Raw genomic sequence first — 21,860 nt, forward strand, 5'->3', positions numbered from 1 at the left:
CTTACTCAACTCTACCGAGCTACACCAACAAAGCAGGTGTTTCTTCGGGTGATCAGGAGACAGCCCCGTGCTCACCATTATTCTCCATTCCGACCCCCACCCCTCGAGCCCTTGTGCTATCTGGCCACTTGCCTTACAAACTCCAGCCTGAGCAAGGGGCAGCTAAAGGTGGGGCTCTTCGGCCATCTGACTGCATAGCCACCCACTCCAACCCGCCACCCCCAAGCGGCAGCAGGCGGAGAGTCCACCGCGGCCCTCGGGCATCGCCAACGAAACGCAGCCAACCCAGCTGCGCTAAGATGGAACTTTAAAAAAAAACCAAAAAACCCAGAGAATAGCCGCTTCCCAGGGTCACTAAGCCCCGCTGAGCGATTTAATGTGATCCCAACCGGCGCCCTATCTCTGGCGAGGAACAAATAAGGTGTTAATTGCAGCCTCGCTGAGAAAATCGCTATTGTTCCAGTCAGAGGCAGGCGGCAGTTTGAAAGCGAGGAGATGTGTTTTCCTTGCAGCGCTATATCACTTAATCTGCATCGCGGTGGCACATTGACAGCTCCGGGAGGCGGAAGGGGGTGTGTGGTGAGGTTATGCTTTAAAAGAAAGAACCAGAGGAAGGAGATCAAGTGCTGGATGTACTTCTCCCTCGCAGCCTGTGAGTTTCTCTCACACTCGGTCGCAGCCAGCTCCCGCGGTGGGAAGTGAGGCTGGAAAAACCTCTCCGCCGCAGAAAATAACGTTTCTCGGACGTGCTTGGTTTTGAGTAGCCGTGACGTGCAGAACGCACCGCGGGCCCGGTCGCTGGAGCCGAGAGGAGAGCCTCACACGCAGTGAGGAAGGCGAGGGGAGAGCAGAGCGCCCGGGCTGGAGCGGGGGAGCGGGGCGCGCAGCGCGCGCGCGCGCGCGCGGACACACACACACGGCGGAGAAGGCGAGCGGGGCGCGCACAGTCCACTCCCCCCCCCGCCCCCCGCGCGCTGGAGAGGGACTGCGGGGCGCGCACACCCCACCGGAGGGGCTCCGAGGCGGGAGCCGAGCGCACAGGCGCACACGGGAGCGCGCACACACACACTCTCTCTGTCTCACACGCTGACTTGCTCTCTTTCTAACACACACACACACACACACAGAGCTTTACTATCGCTCTCCCGCTGTACTCCCTCCTCACTCAGCATTCAAACAGCTTGCCGGCATCACCAGCCAAGGATTTTTCCCCCCGGCCGCTGTCCGTCCATCAGTACCTGAGGGGGGAGGAGGAGCAGGGAGAAAAGAGGAATAAGTATATTCATAATAATAACAACAGCCAAAACCCACCACCACATCTGCGTTAGGGCGGCAGTAGCCTGTAGGTCTCCTCTCGGCTCATCGCTTGCCTGGTATCTCCGCTGATCGGTTTGTTGGGTTAGACTTTGGTTCAAGTTAAAAAAACAAAACAAAACAAAACAAAAAAAAAACCTTCGCTGTTCAGCCAGGTCCATTTTTCCCCCCCTGCAGTCTCTCTGGTTTGGGGCTTTTTCTTTTCCTTCACATGGTGGATTTGGTGGATCCGGAGCCAAAGCCTTGCGCGGTGCTGGGGTTTCCTCTGTGCCTGTGTTTTTTTGTTGTTGTTTTTTTCCCCCCCTTTCTTCTTCTCTCCTTTAAATCTTGGTTTTGAACCTGAGCCTGGGAAAATGGGAAACGGTGCTTCCGACAGAAGGGGAATCGCTCCATCGCTGTTGTTGGGACGCGTGCCTGTGGCGCTAGTGTTTTAGAGAAATAGCCTGACAGCTATCGGAGTGGAAGGTAAGGGTGTCCAGGGGCATTTTCCATTTCCCATTTCCCGGGATTATGACTGTAGAGCTGTTAGCTCGGGATTCCGGGGAGGAGGAGGCGGCGGCGGCGGCGGCGGCGAAGGACAGGCTGTTGCTGAACGATAAAGAGAGCCTACACACGCAGAATTGTCTCTGCATTTAGTTGTACCCTGCCGTTTAAAAGTTAGAGAAGTCTGGCTTGCGACAGGTCTGCTTCCCTGAGAGTAATTTCCAGCGAGACCAAGAAAACCTGAGGTTTGTGCATGGCTGGGGTAATTTTATGGGAAGGGGGGATCTTAGCTTAATAGGAAGTTAAAATAAGGGAAGTCAGTGGGTCTTCTGTTGGGGAAAAAAATAAGTGGAGTGATGGCGCCGTCTATGTTCGACCAAACTACAGTGTCACCTAGAAAATCAGTTGGGGATTATCCAAACTAGACGCCTGTTTGCTTTTCAGCAGAAGATATTTCTTCCAAAACGGGCAACCTTAAACCTTGGGGGCCGTTCTTTAACCTCACCCCCCTCCCCCGAAAAGAAAGATCTGTTTAATCTGAGTGCTTGATCCTTCTTCCCCTGAGCAGCTTCACTTTTGTGTTTAGCACTATTGTAAACGAAATGAAATCCTGCCTATTCATGCAGAGAGCGATAATTTAAAGTAGTATTTTGTTTCAATAGGTTTGCATGAACAAACGTAACTAAAATGATGGTATTAGACTTGGTTTCCTCATGGAAAACAGCCTAGCACTGCGGACGTCTTTATTTTTCTATTGCAAATATTGCACAGAGGAAAAGTCAGGGGCTTTTATTTTTAAAATAATTAGGAAAAAACCCTCTTTGGTCTCCAGATGATAAAATGAATAGTTTTTCATGGGTAGAATTCCTCATTTAGACACTTATTGTCACATTGGCTTTCAACGCCTACACCATCCTGAATAATACTGCGCAGGGCTGCATTGCCTGCAAAGTGCTACAGCAAATTTTGTAGAGAGGAAATTATTTCCAGAACTGCCTATACATTTCTATTTTAAAAAACGATAAACGCTCTCTCCACCTTTTTCCCGGAAGGATGAATTTGTTACTCAGTGAGATGCATTTTCGGAAAAGGGAAAATCCAATAGTTTGGATAGATCCGGCGGCAGCTCTGATTTTGTTTTAAAGCTCAGCTATAAAGAGGGTTGGAGTTGGTGCTGCTTTGCCCATCTCAAGATTTAGAGTTTGAATTATAATCTGGGAAATACAAAAATCTCTTACAGGGTATTTAATCCGCCGATTTGTTCTGTGTTATGCAATGGGGGACGAAAGATGCCTTGCCATTTGGTGGGGGAGATGAAAGCTAGGCAAAGACACACGTCAAAACTCAGTAACTGTGTATGTGTCTGTATGTCTATCTCTGTTTACAGAGCAACAGTGGAAGAGGCTGCAATCTAAAGAGTTTTTTAAATTAACTTGGCATCACTTTTGTCTGCTCACACTTGTAAACAGAAAGCGAAAAGACACTCATTGATAAGAGATAAGCAACTTCTCAAAGGTTAAAGCTGAAAACATTCAAGTTTTATTTTTTGGATAACAGAGGTAAATATAACCAAAGGTTCACTTTATTATCCTAGGCCACTATTAGAGAACAGAAGATGTGAAGGCTGATTCCGCGGAGGGGGCCAATAAAAGAGCTTTAGTTGGAGATACTAGCAGAGAAAATGTAATCTATCTTTCACCATTCAAGCGCACATCTGCAAAATACAGTAGATAACCATACTGTACAACACATTCTTAATAAAGGGCAACTTAGAGACCCAGTTCGGTCAGTTACACAGATCCTACTATAGCATTGCTCTCTATACAGCTCCCTTGGTTATAAATACTAATATACTTATCCACATTATCTACTTCAAGAGGTTATATCACATTGAAATGATTGCCTTTAAAATGATTGGTCTCAATGGCGATGTCAGGCAACCACAATTTCCATCTATCTAACCATCTATACTTCTTTCCCGGATAACAGTTTCAAGATTTTATTAACACATATTAATCTCAGTGTTTCCTCTCCGGATTTTCTTTTTACAGAGACCTTTGTATACCAGGTGGCCACTGCAGAGGCATGTAGACATATGGGAGATAATGTTCCATCTGTAGCAAATAATAATTTGTGCATTTTTAAATTATGGCTGTAATTCATCACAATTACTTCTCAGACGTAACAGGAAAAAAATAATATGTAACAACAGCTGTTACCAGCTTTTCTGATCTAGTCTAGTGAAATTCTGTGCAGATATATATAAACGGTGCCCAGGTTGTTGATTTACTTTTTAATAAATAAATAAATACTCCTTCTTCTGGCCCACCAGATGAAAGTCTCTGGCTTTTATCTAAATTTGATAGTTCCAGATCACGCCAAATACATGCTAGATAACTGAGGGCATTCCACTTAATAATCTAATAAATATGGTTTTTTTTTATTTGAATTTAGGAAATTTGACTGTTGTGATGGCCACGTGATGGCGCTGTTCACACAGCATCAAACAATTTCCTTGTGTTAAAAAATAAATTACTTGCCCTTCTTTTTGAGAAAGGTTCTAACTGGAATCTTGAAAACAGCTGGCTGGAATATTGGAAGGAGTTTGATTTTCAATGTGTGAAGAATTCTACTTGCATTTTTATTTCATTTCATTTCCTACAGGCCAAATGACATAGGATGAAGGCTGTTCGTAATTTGCTGATTTATATATTTTCCACCTATCTACTGGTTATGTTTGGATTTAATGCTGCCCAAGACTTCTGGTGTTCCACGCTGGTGAAGGGGGTCATTTATGGATCGTATTCTCTAAATGAAATGTTTCCTAAAAACTTTACAAACTGCACTTGGACGCTGGAAAATCCAGATCCGACCAAATATAGTATTTACCTGAAATTTTCCAAAAAGGACTTCAGCTGCTCCAACTTTTCCCTTTTGGCTTATCAGTTTGATCATTTTTCCCATGAAAAAATAAAGGATCTTTTAAAAAATAACCATTCTATAATGCAGCTCTGCGATTCCAAGAATGCTTTTGTATTTCTGCAATATGATAAAAATTTTATTCAGATACGCCGGGTTTTTCCCATCGATTTCCCAGGATTACACAAAAAGGAAGAAGACCAAAAATCTTTCTTTGAGTTTTTGGTGTTGAATAAGGTGAGCCCAAGCCAGTTTGGTTGCCATGTATTATGCACTTGGCTAGAGAACTGCCTGAAATCCGAGAACGGGAGAACCGAGTCCTGTGGGATCATGTATACAAAATGTACCTGCCCTCAACATTTGGGAGAATGGGGAATAGACGACCAGTCCCTGGTGTTGCTCAGCAATGTGGTGCTGCCCCTCAATGAGCAGACGGAGGGGTGTCTGACCCAGGAGCTGCAAACTACCCAGGTCTGCAACCTTAGCAAAGAAGCTAAACGGCCGCCAAAAGAAGGTAGGTGTTTCTAATGGGGTCTCAAAGGTCTATTTTAATCTCAAATCACTATCTAGGGTTCTGCTCTTGCCTCTCGTTTATACTTAAACTTAACTGACTTGCACTACACACTAGTTGTGGGGTCTGCTAACCTTCAGCCCCCATGAAAGGGCTAGGGAGAATGGTAGACACATCCTCAAACCACTTACATGGGGGAGGATATTTTAAATTTAATCTCATCGCCAGCATACAGTTCTGAATCCTACTAAGAGATAGCTTGTACTTCAATGGGGATTTAAGCTGTCGCTGTTCTCAGCTCTCACTTATAATAATGCGGACACGCTGTGAGCCAGTTCTCCCTTTTTTATTGCAACCACCCAGCAATAAAATATTATTCCTTTTGATGCTACTCCTTGACTTTCCAAGGAAGAGATTGAGGACCCTAAACACCAACAGAGTCTGACCTCAGAACTGTGCAAGTACCAAGCGAATAGCAAATCCTGCCCCAATTTGTGGCTCAGGGAAACATATTGCACCCTGCAATGTCACCCACGTGCTCCCTTGGTCAGTAGAGAGACACACGTGGGTGGCCCCAGCTCCAGGGGAGATGATGGCTTTGCACGTGTGCTAATAACACGGGGCTGATATCTTAATCACTTGAGTTTGGAAAAGCGGGAGGGTGTAGAAGATCTGGAAGCTGTGGATCCGGTCATCAGAGCAGCCTCCTAATTATAAAAATTAGGGTCTAAATTCTCTTTTCGTCTTTTTTAATACCTGCTGTTCTGGTCCCATCAATGCTTGCTGTTCAGAGCAAGGGCAAGCTTATTTATTAAGGAAGATCCTAGGGGCACACCACGGTTTGGAAGATGTAGGGAAAGGGAGACACGTGAGGTCAAAATACAGTTATCAAATGAGAAATGCAAAACAGAGAAATCTCTAGAGATAAGGAGAAAAGCCGCCGTCTGGCTGGGAATTGGAGCTCGGGGGCAGCTATTTGAGAGGGGTTGAATTTGCCCCCTGCACAGGCATGAATCACTGAGCCAGGCTCTTGCATTTTAATGCAGGAAATGGTTCCTCTCTCCCTGGTTTCTGCATGGCCACAAAGCTCCCTGTCTAGGAGCCAAGCTCCCAGCCCCTCTAATAGAAGTTGCCTTTGTGGAGGAGTGTAACATTGACACGTTGTTAGGAGAGGATTTTCTTTAAGGGCAGCCAAGCCCGAGTGGTGTGGGAGAAGAAAAGCTGAACTGCTCGCTTTCGTTGTGGACTGCCAAAGGCACTGAAGGAACAGGGAAGAAGTGGTGGTGGCGGGGGCGAGGGGGGCTAGGTTCTCCCGTGGTTGTCCTGCGGGTCAGTGTTTTTCCAAACGGTTAACAGCTGGGAGAAGAAAACAAAGTGATTTTAAATTACCGGGATGCTTGTCTCTTGTAAAAGTCCCAGAGAAGCCCTTGCAACGGTAGGGATGGTATTTAGTTAGCATCATTTAAAGCTAATTAGTGTCCCTTAGAATCAGAAACTTCCCCAACAATGTGATGTTAGAAGCTGACTATTAAGACAATTAAGCCGCAGAAAGTGTCTCGGCTTCAATATGCGCGGTGGTTGGGGAACCTCTTAAGGTTTCCAGGCGCTAATTGTTAGGAGCATTGCGGACTTTAACTCACTCCTGCGAGCAACGGAACAAGTCCCCCGCGTCCAGTTTGCTCACTGAGCTTCTCCAAAGGCAGCAGCTGTCAGGCAAAGTTGCTGCCTGCGCAGTGGGAGTGATTTACTGAGAATTCGCTTGTCAGGGTGGCGAGAGACGCCTGACGATAGCGCTAGGATTTAGAGGGGCTGTAATGGGCCTCCCAGCATGTTTCTAAACGAGTACTAGCAGTTGTATTTGAGACTGCAGAGATAGGTTTGCTGTTTTCTGGACAGAGGAAAGTAGGAGACTGAATGCAATAAAACTGCTGGGCCAAAGAGAAGGGCCTAAGAATAGCAATCCTGGGGTTCAGGTTGCCCCCATTTTAATGGACCTGAACAAGTCAACTTTAAAGGTCAATGGGCAAACATATTTGAGGCTACTCCAATAACTAGCATGGCCCCCAGGCTTGGCTTTCCATCTGAGAAAGTCCAGGCTTTCTAGACAGGAGTAATAACCTGACTGAAGGGGTCACACAAGAAGAGCATTTGTGGTATCATTCCTCAGCTACTGCATTTTGCACATAATTAAATTTTAATTATGAAAGAGATGACACTTCCCGTGCCATATTTTTATAATCCATTGACTGCTGCATCTTATGGGATAGAAGGGGTGAGAAATTCAAGCATAGAGATGTCAAAATCATGTTTGCAAAATCTGTCCAGGGGTTTTTCAAAATATGCTGAACATCAGAGGAATGTATGTGTAATATACTCAACAAAGATGTTTGTCAAACTGTGCTTAGTGGACGGAAGAGAGAAAGCTAGGGACAACTATGTTTTATTTCTGCATCTTGGAATATGAATGTCTAGAACATGCCTCAAAGTGTCTTTCAATTTCAAACATATTTTATTTTAATTCTTACCCTATTTATGTCATTTCTGGATCATTATATTAGTAGGTTAAACTTCATTATTAAAGGGGAAAACTCCCTAAATGTTTTGTAGAAAGAGAAATATTCTTATTTTTTCCAGTGTAGATGGCAGCTTGTTTACTTTATGTTGTTGAGATATTTAACAGAATAATATTTTTTAATAATTTCATTACTTTTGTACAATTGGATTTGATTCATTGGACCGTTATCTTAAAGTTGTAATGTATTTTATCAACTACAAAATTAAGGTTTTGAGGTAACTTTTAATAGCAGTAGACTGCTTATTTTGTATTTAGTTTAAAGCATTTATTTACCAGCTTTTCCCATGGATAAATAATCTACATGAAAGGTATTATTTCTACATAGAAACCATACACACAAGTTGTACCAATGACTCACCACTGAGTTAAGTCTATGTCTCTTAAATATATTTTTATGTAAAATTGTGATTGATAGGCTCTGTGTGACATCATTTTAAGATTCAAAACGTAAATTATTCTTTGAATGAACATTATGAATTTTGCCACTTATATCTGAAAACATCTACACATGAGATGTCAAGTATGTTTCTGTGGGTGAGCTGATGCAGGTTAGATCAGCACTGTTAAAAATATTTATGTTGACCAACCCAGACAAAGGGAAACACTGTTAACAACTGTGGCGGTAAGATACACTAACAAAACTATTGTTGGTACTAACTTAGAACTTAGTGGGAATTGAGGTTGCTTAGCATTTCTTGGGATGAGGTCAGGGCCTTGCAGGATTCGGCGTCAAGGCCTTGATCTTCAAAGGTATTGAGGCTCCTCACTTCCACTGGAATCCTTTCTCATAGCATTGTCTCTTGTCTCATAGCATTCTCAGAAGTTTATAATAGTACTAAAATATTTAAATGCTGACTTTATAGGACAGATTTTGAAAAGGGCTGACAGCCTTCTGCATTATGATAAGTACTCTCAAGTTTTTCAGATTCTCCTCTATTGGGTCTGACCATATGAGGTGATAAGCCAAACTGTTCTTTATGACTACAATTTAGAATACAAGAATGATCATATTGGGTCAGACCAATGATCCATCTAGCCCGTATCCTATCTTCCAACAATGGCCAGTGCTAAGTGCTTCAGAGGGAATGAACAGAACAGGTAATCATCTGTTTGTTGTCTATGCCCAGCTCCTGGCAAACAGAAGCTATGGACACTCAGAGCATGGTTTTGCATCCCTGCTCATCCTGGCTAAAAGCCATTGATGGGCCCCCTATCCTCCATTTAGAAGCATATTGTATCCTCCATTTAGAAGAACCTAGAAAAGAATGCAACTGTTTTCACCTCTGAAGTTTTTCACTATTTTGAAAATTCTAAATGACTTACTAAAAGCGATTAAAGCCAGAATTTTCCCCTCCTAGAGCTTGGTGTATTTCACCTGACAACCACACAATGGGTAGTTTGTCCAACAGGGTGGGGGAGATGTTCAGCAATAGGAGGAACTAATTCAAACAAGGAAGCTGTACCCGTTGTCTTGCAAACAATATACTTCTGGAAACACATAGTATAACCAGTACTTCTGCAATACATAGATTATCTCTGGTGTCACTCATCCTAGCAACATGAAGATGGGTCACATTTTTGTTATGATGCAAATCCATTGTATTGGAAGGTATGTAATGTACAATCAGGCTTTTCCTTAGTACTACTTTTGAGTAGTAGCACTACTACTATTTAGACTTGACAAAGCAAATATACTGTTATGTCAGTTCCTGCCCTGGAGGTGGACTGAACTAAACGACCTAATAGAGTTTCTTCTCTTGATCTTGTGTGTTACACATCCAAGTTTTCAGTCAACACACATAGGACCCTATTCCACAATTGTTTCATACACGAGTAGGCACCCCTATACATTCAGCAGGAATAACTTGCATTAATGAGGGTGGCAGGCTCAGGACTATATCATTATGGTTACTACAAGAAAATATATTATTTTGTGGTTTATAATACTTATGTGATAGTGACTAAAGTTTACAATCTTATTCCACATTCTTGTCTTATTACAAACAATTTCCTTCAGTACTCTATTGCCATAGAGTAACTATAGGCATTTACTGCTCTTCTCCAAAGTAATTCTAGTTAAGGGGGGGGATTAGAAATTCAGAATAATTGGGTCTTGGCAATTGGCAGTCCAGGGCTGCCCTTTGGCCTGATTTTGCATTACTTGCTCATCCACTGTGAAATGATTTCAATGGGATTTCTGAGTATGCAGGAAATGTAGTGTTGGTCACTTTGTCACAAATTCCAATAGCATATGCACTGGCATCTGAACACATCAGCGGCAGGCTCTATTCTGATTTCAGACATGAAGATACCGAGAGCATCAGAAAGGGAAGACTTATTGTACCACACTTCTCCTTAAATTCACACATTTGTGACACTTTCTACCACTGAATAATGCAAGTGTGCAAATTACTTGTAAAGTTTACACAGAATATTTATACACTCTTCCTTCTATGACAACATTTTCATTTCCATATTTGAGAAATAAATGAAATGCAGTACTGGTGAAACCTGCCTCAATGCCAACACAAGATCGCTACTATATAACAATAATTCTGTATTATATCATAATATGGCTTCATCAAAGAATTAAAATGTAAAGTTATAATATACAAAAGGTCTAGAGCAGGGGAAATATGCCCATGCAGGACAAAAAAGGCAGAATAGAGACTAATAAGACTAATATATGTATATTGTGATATGCAATATTTAATGTGTAACTAGTATTCCAGTCTAGATTGACATTTAGAAGGAACTAAAATGACTAATTCTATCTTCCAAAGCACTGAGTCAGTACAAAGAACTACTTCTGGGCTTGTCTACACTACGCAGCTTTTAGCGACAAGGCTGTGTCGACACAGCCTTGTTGCTAAAAGTCAGCAAGTGTAAACGCTCTTTGTTGGTATTTTGTTGGCACTTTTGCAGACAAAATACTTCCAGCCCCATGAGCGGCATTAGCTTTGTCGGCAGGAAAGCGCTCCTGCCGACAAAGCCGCGTTCACAATGCCACTTGCAGTCGGCAAAACTTTTATCTTTCGTGGGAGGGCTTTTTTAAGTACCTGTGAAAGACAAAAGTTTTGTCAACAAGGTCGCAGTGTAGACAAGCCTTATAGGAAAAGAGTGTGTGTGTGTGTGTGTGTGTGTGTACAGTAGTTCTTTCATCCATGACCTAAGAATGCAAGTTGCAATAGGAAGATAAATATAGATGGAACACTACACTTTTCAGCTTTACATGGATAGTTACTAGGAGAATTAAATAAACATTTGTATCAAATTTAATACAAGATATTTAAAAACAAAACAAAACAAAAAATCCTACCCTGGCATGTTGTTGTTTACAAGTAGCTTCATCTCACCAAGAATATAAAATACAAAGAAAGAAGTGATTTTTTTATACATGAGGCTGATTCTTGATAAAATGAGCATCCAGCTTATTTTATTCAAAAATTAATGACAGATGAATTTTTCTGCTCACTTGGTCTGGTCCAAAGCCCACAAGTCAATTAAGGGGTTCCTGTTGACTTCAATAGGCTTTGGATCAGGCCTATTATGAGTTATTTCAGTAGGCAGTGATAAGCAACTCAACTCCTTATAAAAAGAAAAGGAGTACTTGTGGCACCTTAGAGACTAACCAATTTATTTGAGCATGAGCTTTCGTGAGCTACAGCTCACTTCATCAGATGTTTACCGTGGAAACTGCAGCAGACTTTATATACACACAGAAATCATGAAACAATACCTCCTCCCACCCCACTGTCCTGCTGGTAATAGCTTATCTAAAGTGATCAACAGGTGGGCCATTTCCAGCACAAATCCAGGTTTTCTCACCCTCCACCCCCCCACACAAATTCACTCTCCTGCTGGTGCTAGCCCATCCAAAGTGACAACTCTTAACATAATCAAGTCGGGCTATTTCCTGCATAGATCAAGGTTTTCTCACATCCCCCCCGCCCCCATACACACACAAACTCACTCTCCTGCTGGTAATAGCTCATCTAAACAGTTTTGGTCAGTTTAGATGAGCTATTACCAGCAGGAGAGTGAGTTTGTGTGTGTATGGGGGCGGGGGGGGGATGTGAGAAAACCTTGATCTATGCAGGAAATAGCCCGACTTGATTATGTTAAGAGTTGTCACTTTGGATGGGCTAGCACCAGCAGGAGAGTGAATTTGTGTGGGGGGGTGGAGGGTGAGAAAACCTGGATTTGTGCTGGAAATGGCCCACCTGTTGATCACTTTAGATAAGCTATTACCAGCAGGACAGTGGGGTGGGAGGAGGTATTGTTTCATGATTTCTGTGTGTATATAAAGTCTGCTGCAGTTTCCACGGTAAACATCTGATGAAGTGAGCTGTAGCTCACGAAAGCTCATGCTCAAATAAATTGGTTAGTCTCTAAGGTGCCACAAGTACTCCTTTTCTTTTTGCGAATACAGACTAACACGGCTGTTCCTCTGAAACCTGTCAACTCCTTATGATTTCAATGGATGCTGCACCTCTCACGATCAGAACCTTGAAAGTTTGATTTCAGATATTCTTTGAAGTAAATGATAGCTCTGTGAAAGAAATACTTAATTATCATAATCTCTTTTAATTAGTAACACCTACGTTTTTTGTCAAGGATTACATGCTGTTATTGCTAATTATTGTATTTTAGTCTGTAATATATTGATCATTTCCATTCCTTTTATTTTAGCAGCTTATAAATCTTACTTCTTGTATTTTTTTATTTGTTTGTTTAAAGTTGCGAAAGTCTGCCTATAAAAATACACTCACACTTTTGCACAGACACTGACTTCAGTGGACCTTGGGTCAGCCCTTGAAAGATCTTCCTCACACCACTGAAAAAGAGAATAACCCTGCACTCATCATCCATCACCACAGGAAAAGCCTGAATTAATAGATATACTCTGCAGTATTATTAGTGATTAATTATTTACTAGTTTATATAAATCTGAATACCAAGTCTGTGGTGGCAGAGATTCAATTTTGTGTCTTGTTTGGCAGTGCTCATGTGAAGAAGATGGGCAGCATGTAGTTTCTATAGGCTCAATCCTCCTGTTGGAGTCAATGTAATTTCTGCCATTGACTCAATGGAAGCAGAATCAGGTCTATATTACTGGTACAATAACTGAATATTTTAGTCTTTCAATAAGCTAATTAACTGTAAAGTGGATTTGGTGGGCCTAGTAAAACAATACAGTGTAAGTCTGGCAACCACACCACCAGAGCCTCCCAGAAATTGGCTTCTATTGTCTGCCTCAGAAGCTAGACCTTTTAATTTTGTGCTTGAGTCAAATCTTTAATAATAAAAAAAAAGTATTTATTTGTATTTCAGTAGTGCAACTGGGACTAGGACCCACATTATAAGAGACTGTCCCTACCCCAAATAGTTTGCATCTCAATAGAAAAGGTAGACAAAGGGTGGGAAGGGAAACAATGACAGAGAGGTTAAGTGTCTTGCCCAAGTTACAGCCTGGGAGCTGCATGAATAAAACTCAGGTCATCTAGCTCCTAATCCAGCAACGTACCCACTAGATAACTCTGCCTCTCCTACAATACATTCATGTATCTCAGGCCAGTAATGGAATCTTAATTAATTCTCCCCCTAGTTATTTTAAAATATTTTATTATCTCATCTTGACATCTATCAGTATTGCCGTTTTGTTTAATTTATACTTTGTAAAAATACATAGGCTGCTCTATTTAACATTTCAAGATACACAAAGCAATTTATTCTGAGTTCTTCTTGGGGAATTAATTTTATGAAGTTTATTCAATCATGTTATGGGCTTTATCAAAGGATTCAAACTCAAAGTTGTTGTGGCTCTGAAATTTCAAACTGAAGTTTAGCTGTTCATCTATAAATATGCAGTAATTGTAATAAAACAGAGGTCACTGTAGAATTCCTCTGAGCTTCATTTGCATTCTCTGTTAACAAAAAATATAAAATGTTCTGTAGGACAGACAAAGCTGTATATGAGATATAGTGCAAGTTTACAAATTATGCATAATTGATTTATAAATATTAGAGTGTCTGAACCACTTTTGTTTCTAGTTAAGTCCCATGGGGGAAGAAAATAGGGTTTTTCAGGTTTGTATTCAGTTTTGTTAAACTATTTGAGGCGATATAAATAAAGTTAATGTGAAATTAATAACACAATTTTCTGATGGGCTAAACTTCATTAGAATCAATGAAAACAGCTTATAATAAACAATATATAATGTGGGTGTTGGTACTTTATTTTGAGGCCAATATTACAGTTCTTACTCAAGACAAATTCTATCTATTGTCAGCAGGAATTTTACCTGAATAAGGACATAATTATTATTCATAATGTTTATGACAGTAGTGCCTATGGACCAGACAGAAATGGGGCCCCACTGTGCTAGACACTGCTCAAGGACAGAGTACTAGATGGTCCAAGCCCTAAAGAGCTTACAATCTGAACAGACCAGGCAGACAGAACATGGGGCAAGGGGCATAATTCATAAGCGGAATGAACACATTAGCTCCATTTTTTCATCTTTTTTAGAGGTGGGCTTAGCTAGGAAGGAATAAGATAAATGGACAGATAAAAAGAGGAAAAGGAGTGTGATGCTTCCTGGGGATACCCAAGGCTGTGTCTCTGCCTGACAGGGGTCACCTCCCTGACAGTACTAGCCACAGACAAAAGCACTCTTTTCTCAGCCCATGTAGGCTCCACTGTCCCTCTGGAGGTTAGTGATAGGCCAACCCCCAAGCCTTCCGAGCATCTCTCTGGTGTGTCTCGCCTCTGTTCCACTGGACTGTCAATGTATTCCCTGATCTTCTGTTCCCAAAGGAACAGTACACCACAGTTCACCAGTTACACCTTGGAATACAGCTTTGCATAATGCTCAACACTTAGATTTGTTTATCGTAGAAACAAGAGGAAATGTATTTAACAAAGAACAGAGATTTGAGAAGAAGCAAGTAGAATGAATGAAAACAAATGGTTTCAGAGTAACAGCCATGTAAGTCTGTATTTGCAAAAAGAAAAGGAGTACTTGTGGCACCTTAGAGACTAACCAATTTATTTGAGCATAAGCTTTCGTGAGCATCCGATGAAGTGAGCTGTAGTTCACGAAAGCTTATGCTCAAATAAATTGGTTAGTCTCTAAGATGTCACAAGTACTCCTTTTCTTTTTGAAAACAAATGGTTACATATCAAATAAAATCACAACACACTTTCTAGAGCCTAAACAAAATTAACAAGATATCGTCATGCCCTATAAAGCAACAAATAAAATCACAACACACTTTCTGGAGCTTAAATAAAATTAACAAGATATCGTCATGCCCTATAAAGCAAAAAAGCTCACCCCAAATCCTTCCAGCATATTGTAGCCAGGCTGGGCTGTGGTCTTCTGTTCATAAATTGACTCATGCTGTCCTCTTGTCTCATCAGTGGAAAGATCCAGAGTTTTTCCTCTGTCTCTACAGTTATGGTCCAAAAAGCCATTGTCTGCACTTGAAAACAGGATAACCCCCACTACTTGTGTTTGCTTGTCTAGAATTCCCTAGAGACTTTGCAATCACTTGAATAGCATTTTGTTCAGACTATAAATGGGTGCCCATTGTGAACCATACAATACTCAATTTATATGTAGACAGACAGACATACAGTTAAAATATCTCTTGCCTGAAATAAACCTGTTTCTCACCTTTTTGGTGACCAGTCCCAATTCACAGACCTTAAGAAGATAATTTTCAGTATGTATACATAATTCCTTACATATTATCCCACATACATTTGCCATAATTGTGAGGACTAGCATGACACAGGTTTTCAGTAGAGACCCTATACAACACTCTTTAAAAACCAGTATGTAGATACCAGGTCCAGAAATATCCCTGTAACCCCCTTTCCTCCCATGCATCCCTGTGCCCTCTGCCAACTAGTACCAAGAAATCCCTGAGTCACAAGGAGACACTGAAGGGAATTCGTGTGTGAGGGGGAGGATTAGGAGGATAGGACAGGAGAGAGGAGAGGTGGGTGTAGAGTGAAGCTGAAGTGTAGAGACTGTGAGAGAGGGGGAAGGAGAGCATTGGAGCAAACAGCCAATCAGCACCAGGCAGAGAAAGTCCAATCAGAACTGTAGAAAGTTCTCTAAGTTTCCAAAGACCTTTGCTTTGGTATCTTTTACAGCTATTCCTGCCGGTTGGAGTCTCAGGCTGGTTCCTCTCTATAACGTTTCCCCAGGGCCATATGACAAAGAGGCACCACCTAGGGTCTGCTTTCTCCAGAGAGGGTAGGAAATCTCCCCTTCACAATTCTGGATCCAGGGGTGCTTGACCTCATTTTACTCCTTCCCTACCAGTGAAGCAATTCCTACTCTGGCTACCTCTACCAGCGGGAGTCTTATAAAGCAGACATAATAGACAGTTCACAATCCCCCTGTCAGGAGCACATGACTTCATAGTTCCTATTAAACTTGTCCAGGCTGCCCTCTTACAAGAACTTTTTCCCCAGCGTTTCTTTCTGGATCCAACCATATACATTTGTCAAAACAAAGCTGCTGCAGCCTGGAAGTAGCCATTTTGTAACTGATTTCTACCTGGTGTATCTTCCTCTCTTCCAGCAGGTAGGTACTCTGTAACTCCTGTTATGTTTTCCCCCAATATCTCCTTTCTCGTTCTTGAGAAGGTGGTACATAACTTAAACAGAGACATTCATGGTACTGGGTTTTCTTTAATGTTTATGTTAATGGACAGTGCAGAACATTGCAAATCAAATTGTATACATGACACCATAGCTATTTCTTTAACAGTCTTCTAAATGTATACAGTGGAAGCTTAGAAGTGGGCCATTTTCAGTTAATTAGAAAAGGCACTTGAGAGTTGAGTCCCTAGTGCTCAGTTTAATGAGAGTTTTAAACTTATTGTAAAAATCTTTGATATGACAGAAAAACAAAATATCTGATATAAACTTTGAGCACTATTTGAATTTTTCATGGTGTTTTGATGAAAAATGAGTTCATACAGAGAGGATAATAAGAGTTTTAAAAATCACCCCTTTTGGTAATTTTTCACTGAATTTGTCTCGCTATTTTTTTTTTACTTCAAGAAATCTAAAGCACTCTGGGATTTATTCTTTATCCATGTTATTGCTCAACTATCAGTTACCCAAGGATAGTGATTGTCTATAGAGCATTTTATAACTGAAAGGCTGAAAATTTGTGCGATAAGCTAAATCTGATGAATTTGATAATGAATCTGATAAGCTAAATCTGATGAATTTGACAACAAATCTACTGTTGTGAGAATGCCTCATGGAGGGTTGGGGGGAGAGAAGTGTGAAAGGCTCTGTCACTAACTACTGTCTATGGCTCCCAACAAAGTTCTCTAAAATGTGAAAAAGTAGATTAGGAGTTCAAATCTCACCTCTTCTAATGGCTGTATAAAGTATTATTGACTAAGGCTATTAGCTCCAACCTAGAAAGCAGTCAGGGAAGAGCTGCTGAAAAACTCTTCCACTCCATTTTTTAAATTAGTTAGCAGTTGGTCATCCCCACTGCTTTTCACTGCCTTTCAAAATGACTACACCAGTTTTGGCTATCCTGTCTTTAACCATTATTAATCACACTCCTCCCCCACAGCCTGGGGTAGAATCCAGTGTTCCTGATCACCACTATTCTACAGCTGACTAACAAATAGTTGTATTAACTCTCTGTGAAAGTTTGGTAGGCCTCCTCCAGTGACTAGTTCACAAAACAGCTAACAATTACTTCTTTAGATCAAATAGTAAGGAAGCTAGGGATGTGAAGTTCTAGGGCAGTGTTTCCCAAACTTGGGACGCCACTTGTTCAGGGAAAGGCCTTGGCGGGCCGGGCCAGTTTGTTTACCTGCCGCGTCCGCAGGTTCAGCCGATCGCGGCTCCCACTGTCCGCAGTTCGCCGCTGCAGGCCAATGGGGGCTGCAGGAAGCAGCGCGGGCTGAGGGATGTACTGGCTGCTGCTTCCCGCAGCCCCCATTGGCCTAAAACCTCTCCAGCGCATCATCAAGGATCTACAACCTATTCTGAAGGACGACCCATCACTCTCACAGATCTTAGGAGACAAGCTAGTCCTTGCTTACAGACAGCCCCCCAACCTGAAGCAAATACTCACCAGCAGCCATACACCACACAACAAAAACACTAACCCAGGAACCTGTCCTTGCAACAAAGCCCGTTGCCAACTGTGTCCACATATCTATTCAGGGGACACCATCATAGGGCCTAATCACATCAGACACACTATCAGAAGCTCGTTCACCTGCACATCTACCAATGTGATATATGCCATCATGTGCCAGCCATGGCCCTCTGCCATGTACATTGGCCAAACTGGATGGTCTCTATGTAAAAGAATAAATGGACACAAATCAGTCATCAAGAATTATAACATTCAAAAACCAGTCGGAGAACACTTCAATCTCTTTTGTCCCTTGATTACAGACCTAAAAGTGGCAATTCTTCAACAAAAAAACTTCAAAAACGGACTCCAATGAGAGCCTGCTGAATTGGAATTAATTTGCAAACTGGATACAATTAACATAGGCTTGAATAAAGACTGGGAGAGGATGTGTCATTACACAAAGTAAAATTATTTCCCCATGTTTATTTCCCCCCACCACTGTTCCTCACATGTTTTTGTCAACTGCTGGAAATGGCCCACCTTGATTATCACTACAAAAGGTTCCCCCCACCCTCCTACTGGTAATAGCTCACCTTTCCTGATCACTCTTGTTACAGTGTGTATGGTAACACCCATTGTTTCATGTTCTCTGTGTATATAAAATCTCCCCATTGTATTTTCCACTACATGCATCCGATGAAGTGAGCTGTAGCTCATGAAAGCTGATGCTCTAATAAATTTGTTAGTCTCTAAGGTGCCACAAGTACTCCTTTTCTTTTTGCTGATACAGACTAACACGGCTGCTACTCTGAAATGCTGGAGAAGACATACTATGGTTATTGCAGAATACTACATCTTCATACCAGCTTGGTGGATAGCTATGCACTTTGCCATCCACAAGACTACCACCCTCATGATCTGGAGTGCATACCAACATATTTGCAGGCCACAAATCATAGCACACATTTGGGTGTACTGGAGCTATGCTGCTTGACCACTGCTCATGTATGGCTCTTTGGGGCTTGGAGGTGGGAGCTATCTACACCCTTTTGCCCCTCTGTGCATCAGAAACCTCCTAAGTCAGGATTCAGCTCTTTGAATTGATTATGCTGTGCATTGGTTTACTCTTTCCAAGCTTCTGGGGATTGGTGTTCTCAATTTCTTACTACGCTGATTATAATTTTATCAGATTGTCTGGCTGTAGAGTAGAAATATTACATGACACAGGCTCCTTGCATATGTTCAGGATCTCTTTATTCCCCAGTCCACTGCCAGAGAGACCTAATGATTTAAGGGAAAAATATTTTGAAAAACTTTTGCTTTTTATTCACTGAAGGTGATATGTAACTCCCTGCCCCCCTGCATAAATCCTGGGCTTTGTGCAGTGTATCACACTGGGGTGTGGGTACACAATCCACATTCAGCAGAGGGGAAAGGCATCAGGAAGTCCCCAAATCCCCGTGCAACTGTTATTGTAGCCAATGGGCTGGAACAGGGATTTTGACTTCTCTGCACCTCTTATATTTGAGTTTGTGGTCAGTGAACTGATGTAACCAAGGACTCTGTGGTCATTTCCCCATTGTTCATGGTGGCTTATGGTAGTTCATAGTGCCTGCCCACTCCATGGTTACCCAGGCAACCACACATGTAGAAAGCATAAAAGACTGTTTTGAAAGCCACTGGTAAGCTTTAATAGCACACACAACTGGATTTTAAATTAGAAGAGGATATAGATGTATGTGAATGGTGATGGACATACACGCTTTACTTTTCTGTGAGCTCTCTTCCCCTTAATAGGTTCACTCTATTTTTTGTGGTGAACTGGAGAATTATTTGGTTATTTTTAGCTTAAGTAGCAAGCCAGGCTATCTCTTGGATAGTTTGTCTGATCATAGAGTCAGCTTTTATGTCACAGAAAGGCATTTACATACTTTGCTAGATTAGGTCCTTTAAAGGACAGACACAAACAAGACATATTTCATTGTAACATACAAAGATGTATCATTTCAGGATTTAGAGCTCAATCCTGCAAGGTGCTCAATACCTTTTCTGAATATCCTGAATTCATCTTAGTCTATGAGAGTTGAGGGAGCTTGACACTTCACATGGAGCACCAACTGCAGGATCAGGCCCATAATGTCACTATGGTAACTAATACTTTTAAGGAAATAAAATTGCTATACTGCAACAGTGTTTTTACAAGAACCTGGACTTGGTGTTTGATTTTCAGAATGGAGAGAGAAATGTAGAGAAGAGAAAACAAATTAAAGTCATGAGGGCAACAGTACAATTTAAATTTAATGAAAATGTAGGAACTTTAGAGTATCTGCCTTTTGAATAGTTGAGTGTAATAAAAAAGCAGCTACCAACCAAATTATGATAAATCTGTTGGCCAAATGCTTGCTTTAGTGATATTAGTAAGTTCCACTGACTTCAGTAGGACTTGAATGAGTAAGGTGAGCAGGATTTTGCATCATTATGTCTGTGCCATTGAATCCTGGTGGTGGCATATGTATATAAAAGAGTAGTAACTTGAACTACACACTTGTCACTTACACTGTAACATGAAATTCTCAGTGAAAATATAGCCTATTGTGTAGTAGGCACACTTCATTCCCTCATTCTTATTCTCTCTTTATATAATAGATATGGTTGAAATGCCGCTGCTGACTAGCACAAAAAAGACAAATTTATGTCTCTGACTTCATCAGATACCATATTAACTATCACAGTGTTGTCACTGTTATCTTTTTTGCTAATACATTTGCAGTAATAATACTCTGAAGTCAATTATGTTTGAATTGGCGGTGTCAACTCAAATGTCACAATGCCATCAGTTAAGGTGTTTCAGGAGCCTATTAAAATAAAATTTAATGTAAAGAAGTCTAAAAATCTTTTATTAATAAAAATCTATAAATGGAATGTTTCAAAATTTCTAAAGAAGAACAGAAGGAAATATTTTAATTAAAACAATATATTCTTAATTTTCTGTAATTAATATAAACTGAAAAAATTCCAAATTATTCTAAATACCTACCACTGGTTCTAATATCACTTTTCTTTTGTAAACGTGTTATCAGAAACCTTTGATGTCAGTGTCACCTTACCTGACAGCGACTCTGTTCCTTTCTATCACAATGTATTTGTAATAACAAAGAGTGGTTTATGCAGTTTTATAGGGTTGATTCTATTTGGTTTGAAGATTACAGAATGTTAAATATTGCTAGGAAGAAGTAACCAATGTGGACAGGTTGTCACCTCTCTCTGCAGGTGGACTGATGACCTTTTCAGGGCAGGATCTTAGATGGTTTTGCTTTTGACTGGCCAGTCTCTGATGTCTTTATTATATTTCATAAATCTCCACTTATTTACCTACTTAGTTTACATATCTCAGTATTTATCACATCTGTTACTTCATATAGTCAAGAAAATACTAAATTCATACTTTATGTAATTCCACTGACTGCAGTGGCATTCATGGATGAGTTTGTACTAGTAGTTTAACATACAATTCAAAGAATATCATAGGAATGCAATAGCATGAATTTCTAGCTTTGTTTATTGCCAGGTCATAAATGCTATTCTCAAGAATTTTAAGTGTAATACCTTAAGGCGAAAATCTACATTCAGAATGATTTGTATGGGTGGATCTCCCAAATATTTGCTGATCCCTGTGTGAAATGAGGGCACTAGAAAGTATTCAGAACCTTTCTACCTGCCACATAGTTCTGAGTTGCAGTCTAGTCTTTGGGACATGTGGGGGGTGGGATGGACTCAAAATCTTAATCATTTGAGCACATGTCAGTATTCAGTCAATAGTTAAACACGCAAGTGGAGTTATGTTTATGTGTGTATATTTCAATCAGTTTGTTCTGCTGTCAATCACATAAAAGGTCCTTAATTATTCTTTAACTGGCTTTAG

At 41.0% G+C, this 21,860-nt stretch overlaps 1 protein-coding gene across 5 annotated transcripts in view; it reads left to right on the top strand.

Annotated features, from left to right (window-relative positions):
* The first annotated feature begins 506 nt into the window (after positions 1–506).
* ADGRB3 (adhesion G protein-coupled receptor B3) overlaps positions 507–21,860 on the top strand; it is a 621,597-nt gene continuing 600,243 nt past the window's right edge. The window contains exons 1-3 of one of the 5 annotated variants that reach the window (XM_073336357.2): positions 509–1,779; positions 3,185–3,356; positions 4,462–5,230. In XM_073336357.2, coding sequence (XP_073192458.1) covers positions 4,477–5,230 — 754 coding nt within the window. In that variant the 5' untranslated portion in view covers positions 509–1,779; positions 3,185–3,356; positions 4,462–4,476. Of the gene's footprint in view, positions 1,780–2,021; positions 2,043–3,184; positions 3,357–4,461; positions 5,231–21,860 lie in introns of those variants that run through there. The other 4 variants (XM_073336359.2, XM_073336356.2, XM_073336360.2 and 1 more) reach the window with 4 other exon arrangements.

Source organism: Lepidochelys kempii, chromosome 3 (assembly GCF_965140285.1).
Source record: "Lepidochelys kempii isolate rLepKem1 chromosome 3, rLepKem1.hap1, whole genome shotgun sequence".
Lineage (NCBI taxonomy): Eukaryota > Metazoa > Chordata > Testudines > Cheloniidae > Lepidochelys > Lepidochelys kempii.